The following is a 6,000-nucleotide window of genomic DNA, read 5'->3' as shown; positions in this document are numbered from 1 at the left end:
AGGAAAAAGTCTTCTGTAGGAGTTTTAGTAATACCAGACACAAATCTTTTAACCCAGACAAGTGGATTCTTGTGTTTCATTAAAGTCAATATACCTCTTTAAACACATTTGCTTAAAGCTATTGGAAAGAACAAGCCAGTTATAACATTTTGCCAGCCCTGTGAAAAAAAAGCCAGAATGCTCAGAAGCCATGTTTTTAAGCCTATGCAAAACTATCATAATTCCTGCTACAAGGTAGAGGTAATGAAGTGAGGGTGAACAAGATTTCAGGCACCTCTGGCAAACCCAATGTTAGCCACATATTAGAATGACTCAATAATTACAATAGCAAAAAACCCCAACACAAAGAAATAGTCTTATTTCTATAGCACAGCCATGATGTTTGTGTGTACTTTTCTCCTACAGATGCACTGACATCAGATCTCAACTCTGAAAAACAAATAAAGCTACTTTTCTATATTTTCCAGTCTGCATTTCTATAAATCATGTTGCCTCTCTTCCCCCTAATTAAGGCAAGATAAACTGGATGCTCCTTCTTTGCAGAGAGGACTTAATACTGCATCACTCACTGCTCCAGAATCTAGTTCCTGGGCAGTCTTAACTAACAAGGAGACCATCACAGTAGCTGAAACATTCAGAGAGTAAATATTTTTGCAGACACTTAAAATATTATTTTTCTACCATTTTCATAGCAGTCATATATATATAGTAGACATGTAACTATTTAAATCCAGAAGATCCCCTAGTTAGGCAATTACTGTCTGACTACTGTGCACAGCAAACTTCTTCAGGGCAAGTGAGTCTCTTGCCACCAAACACTTTGTCCCTCAGCAAAGTTCAGGTAGATGCTTCACCCTCAGGGCTGGGGACTCTCAATATCCACACAGCAGATCCACTATGCTAGACACTTCTTCCTTTGGGGCAAGCAGTTCATAATGATTATGCACCTGATGTGCTGTTGACAAGACTGAACTAGTCAGTCATGATCAGACTGAGATGGAAGTTACCTACCTCTTCTGAAGTTCTTAAAGAAATATGGAGATGAGATGGAAAAGATCAGTCAGATCTGTTCAGTTCTCTCTACAATTTCTGCATTATAGTCATCATTCCGAACTCCTAACATTATGGAATCTGAAGACTTTTCCCTCTATGAGCAGAAATATCCTCCTGTGAATTCTGAAATTAAGTTCTGGTAATTTTATTGTCAAATTCTTTACAAGTAACTTATGTTTAATGTTTGCATACACATTTTCATTTAGCTGTTTGCTAAGAAAATATTTATTAGGATTGGAAGTTTAACATAGTAAATCAAACACTTAACATTCACTTGACTTCAAACATAGATATAAAATACCTTACAAAATTTTTTATGGAATTACACAAAGCAAATGCACAGGGTTTGTCTGTTTCTACACTGAATTAATCCCAAGCCAAAACAAAAAAATAACCCCTAAAACATCACAAAAAAGGCATGATAAACTGCATTTTTGTCATTGTTGCACTGCTATGTAATAAGCCCTTTTTACACACATTTACTTAAAGTTTAAAAAATTAATTAAAAATGTATTCCATCTAACAGAACTATTGGATTAACAGCTGATTTTTTACTTTACACCATGAAATTCTATTAATAGAGGTACCTTAATCACTTAGCTTAAAATATGGATAGTAGAGATAGAAAAAAATTAACCTTTAGTAGTCTTTAATATAAAATGCAATAATTTTTCCAAAATAAGATTATGACACACTAGTGCCAATTTATGCTGACAAAAGCTGAGACCAGCTTCTAACTAAAATTCATTTCACAAAAATTTTATATATTACATGAATATTCAAGTAAACTATTTAAAAATATTTAAAAATGCAAAAACTGAATTATACAGTGTTTCAGAGAGATGTTTAATTTGGGAATGCTGTCATATCCAACTATATATATTTATAGATATATTTTTTCTTATCTTTAAGACCATCATGATACTACCTGATACTGCAAGAACTCCTCATCATTAACATTTGATATTTTTCAATGCATAACTTCAAAAACAAAACATTAGAAGGATTTAACATATCACTGTGTACTTTTTCATCACTGTTTCTGTGTGCTGTGCGACACTGAATCACACTACTGGCTTCGCTTTGTAAAGTGCTGAGTAACAGCCAAATTACATCAGATTTAAGTGGAGATGACGGTGCTCAGTGTCTTACAAAAAATCTCTTATTAAACTGTTATAAAAAAAATCTCTTATTAAACTGTTATAATTAAACAGTAAAATTAAAACCCAACAAGTTCAGCTCAGTAGCGTGTGTGTTCACCAGTGTCAAATCTCTAACAAAACCCTGAAATACTAACAATGCTTTTCTTGCTGGCTGCATTCTTTATATCCATCAGCTGCAAGGACATTAAAATATTTTATTAATGATTCAAACTCTGGACATCTTCTCTGGGTGAAGACAAGTTGATCACTAGTTTTGGTCAAGTGGCTTTTGGGAAACTTTCAGAGCAAAATAACCCACCAACAGGGAACTGGAGTGAAAAACGCCAATCATGCACAGTTAGAAGTACTGCAGGAACTGAGTAACACATGCAAGACAAAGAAAAGGTCAGAACATACCAAAGTAGCAATGGTTAAGAAGTTAGTAAAGTTTTCACAGTGTTTCATACAGCCTTTTACTTTAACACAAGTGCATCACTTACCACCACTATTGCTCAGACATTTTAAAACATCTCTTGGCCATGCACATCAGTTTGAGAAGAAAATAGCAAATTACACTTCTTAGGCAATTTTAGACATTAAGTACAACTTATAATTTTATTTTTATTTTCAGTTATCAAAAAGATGTTTTCAAGATATGATCATTCTAAGTGTTGGGCTTTAACATTCTTTCCAATTTTTTTGGATCCTGAGCGCTAAATGCCCAAATAACTGGCCAAATATACAAAGCTAGGCTTTGTTCAAATAGCCAAGTTACTACAAACAGAAGGTATAGGGAATTTCTCACTGGCACTCCCAAATTTCTTCCTTCCTAACCTTGAGATGATCTTAACCTTGAGATGGTTGAATTTTATTCAGTTGTTCACATACATCTTTGCCTCCTGGAAACATTACTCCACTTGGGTGATTTATGAGGAAGTAGAACTAGACTCAAGAACACCACTGACTTTTGTTTTGATCTATCCAAACAACAACATACACATTTTTTTCCCCACTTGGCAAATTCTATTTGACGCCACATCACCACCACTCAACATTAACTCATAAAACAGAGACTTACTCCACTGTCAGACACAACAGGGGAAAAATGTCCAGAGGATAAATGGGAGGCTCTTTATCAGATATAATTGCTTGCTCAGAAGGAGAGAATCCAGCTTCCCCTCAGTTATTCTTTCATAAATTATTAATTTGTTAAAATCATAGTCACAAGAATTTGAGCTATTACACAAAATTCAAGTTTAAAAAAACAAGAATAAATTAGTTACAGCCTTGTAAACAATTGTTCATTTATGTAACATACTTGGGGGGGGGGGGGAGTTCCTCTATATAATAAATCAGACAGTACAAGGCACACATCACACTTAAGAATCCATAGTGATAAAACCAGCAGATGCCTTCATCTTCTTTGTTTGCTGGTGTAATTGTGCTATAGACACTGTAAAAATATGTAGGTTTTTGTTTACATTACAGTCATTTGAAAATATTTCATGACTGTGCTTTTTCTGGTAAAATATTTGTGCTACTTTGCAGTACAGTATGATTTGATGCTCTTGGAATGATCTTCTCAAACGTTCTCCACAAAGCTGCCGGGGAAAAGGCCAGTTTTTCCATTTCGTTGCAGAGTGCCTTTGAACCAGCCATCCTCACGTTTTTTGTGTACAAAAACAATGTCACCTTCCTTAAGTTCAAGTTCGGCTTCGCTCTGAGGAGGATAGGATACCACAACCCTGTATCTGTGTAATTAGAAAAACACACCTTCGTTTAGGCTCTTTTAAACCAATGCTTTAAGAAATATTCCTGTAAAAGTTAAAACTCACAAAAACAGGAAACTGCTTATAACTGTTTGCTCAATATATAACAAAACTACATCTTGAAGAGAAAACAAGAATAGCAACATAATGAATTCAAGTCAAATGTATATATCATCTATCAAGTTTTTTTCACTACAATTCCTGTAAAAATCCAGACAATATTTAAGTAACAAGAGAAAATTTTAAATGCATTTTTGGATATAAACTTCAGACTGTTACAGTCAGCATAACTCAATGACAACAAGAGCATTCACAGCAGTAATTGGGGATAATTTTACAACTGTATGTTTAAGATGATACTATCTCAGAGAAGGCTCTTAAGGCACAGAACAAAAAGAAGCAACCAGCAAAACCTATTAATTTGCACTGCTGTTTTAAATTATTTCCATTTATCTTGGACACTTTTCAGGCTAGAACACATGCCATCTGATTTGGGTACAGTTGTACTACATTAAAAATAAACATTTAAAAAAGTGGTCAACTCAACAATTTTTCTTAAGCACCTGATACACAAAAGAACTTATTGTTCTCCTGAGCTTTCCACAGTTTTGAGCTCCCTCAACCCTGCAGTAATTTAGTACTTCTCATTAATTTTTAGCTTCCTGAGCACTTTGATATCCATTTGTGTAATCTAATGTCTAAAATAAAGCACCTGGTGTTAAAATGCTATTTTACTATATTTTTCAATGTTTAATGAGAAGAAACCCAGCAGGCTTTGCACCCTTAAATCTCATTTTCTTCTTTTCTTACAACGAGCCATCAAATTTATGCCGCATTTTACAAATACCATTTGCCCAGATAGAGGTGATCAGATCCAGACTCATCACACATTCTCTGTGATGAGTGCTATCTATTCAGATCACCCTAAATGATTATGGAAAACCTATTTTTCCATTTCCTAGTTAATCATCTATAACAAACTGCCAAAACTACCAACTTCATTCAGAGTAAAGAACTTATGCTTCAGCTCAAAAGTTCAGTGCCAGGTTCCCAGAGAAAAACAACCACATTTACTAAGCATGACCCTTGTTTTGGAAAAACATGTTCATTCCCACATGTTTGAATGTCCCAAAACTTCCTTGTTTATCTCCTTGTTCAGTATTTGCAAACGTTTGCAATGACTGAAGGTCAAATCTGCAGCTCTTTCATGGTCACCTAATTCAGAATACTTTGCATTCACCTAAGCCACACAGTATGCATTTTCTTCTTTATATTTTCCTATGGTATTTTTAATTTTCAAAATATTATCCTAAATACTTTTAATCAGCTAGTGATAAAATATTAGTATTAAAGAAGTACTTTAGCTTCTGAGAAGCAGCCACTATATTTTCCATCAGTTCTTTCCTGTCATTCCTAATGTGTGTGCAGTGTTTTTGCCCTCTGTATTTATGAAATATCTTTTTTTGGGAGGTGGGGGGAGGGGGGTGGCCATGGTCTGTCTTTACCTTTCTACTTTTCATTTGTAAAATTGGCACTGCTCACACTTTTCAGTAACATGAAAAAGATTCTATCTTCCATGTTTTTCCATTTCTGCCTTGTTTCTGTTTTGTTTTTTTCCCTTTCTACATCTTTTCTGTTTTGTTTTTCCCTTTCTACATTGTTTCTAGACACAAAAATAGTTATCCTTCCCAGCTGTTTGCATTTATTTTTGCACGGTTATCTGTGGTTTTCTAATCACCAAGTAGATAAAAATATATTCTCACATGCAGAAAATTTCAGTTGAGGAACACACAGAAAGCTGGAATTACTATTGTTGCACAAGTTAAATTCATATTTATTTTTTATCTTCTTGCTTAAGTTCCTTTTTCTTGCACTTTGAATTTGTACTTTTCAACTCACCTGTGCCCTGGTGTTGTGCAGCTCTCTCCTGTCTGCTGAGTATGTGCCTTGACTCCTACAGCAGATCAACACCCACCTAGGGTAGCATTTACTTAACAGCAGTGAAACCGTCAGATGTGATAAGACCTGCTGCCCTC

At 34.7% G+C, this 6,000-nt stretch overlaps 1 protein-coding gene across 1 annotated transcript in view; it reads right to left on the bottom strand.

Moving 5' to 3' along the window:
* Positions 1-1,260: 1,260 nt before the first annotated feature.
* Positions 1,261-6,000, bottom strand: part of SH3RF1 (SH3 domain containing ring finger 1) — an 81,025-nt gene continuing 76,285 nt past the window's right edge. Inside the window, exon 12 of the mRNA XM_005145511.4 lies at positions 1,261-3,946. Coding sequence (XP_005145568.2) covers positions 3,778-3,946 — 169 coding nt within the window. The 3' untranslated portion in view covers positions 1,261-3,777. The remainder of the gene's footprint in view (positions 3,947-6,000) is intronic.

Source organism: Melopsittacus undulatus, chromosome 7 (assembly GCF_012275295.1).
Source record: "Melopsittacus undulatus isolate bMelUnd1 chromosome 7, bMelUnd1.mat.Z, whole genome shotgun sequence".
Lineage (NCBI taxonomy): Eukaryota > Metazoa > Chordata > Aves > Psittaciformes > Psittaculidae > Melopsittacus > Melopsittacus undulatus.
This window is presented reverse-complemented; position numbering and strand designations above follow the sequence as displayed.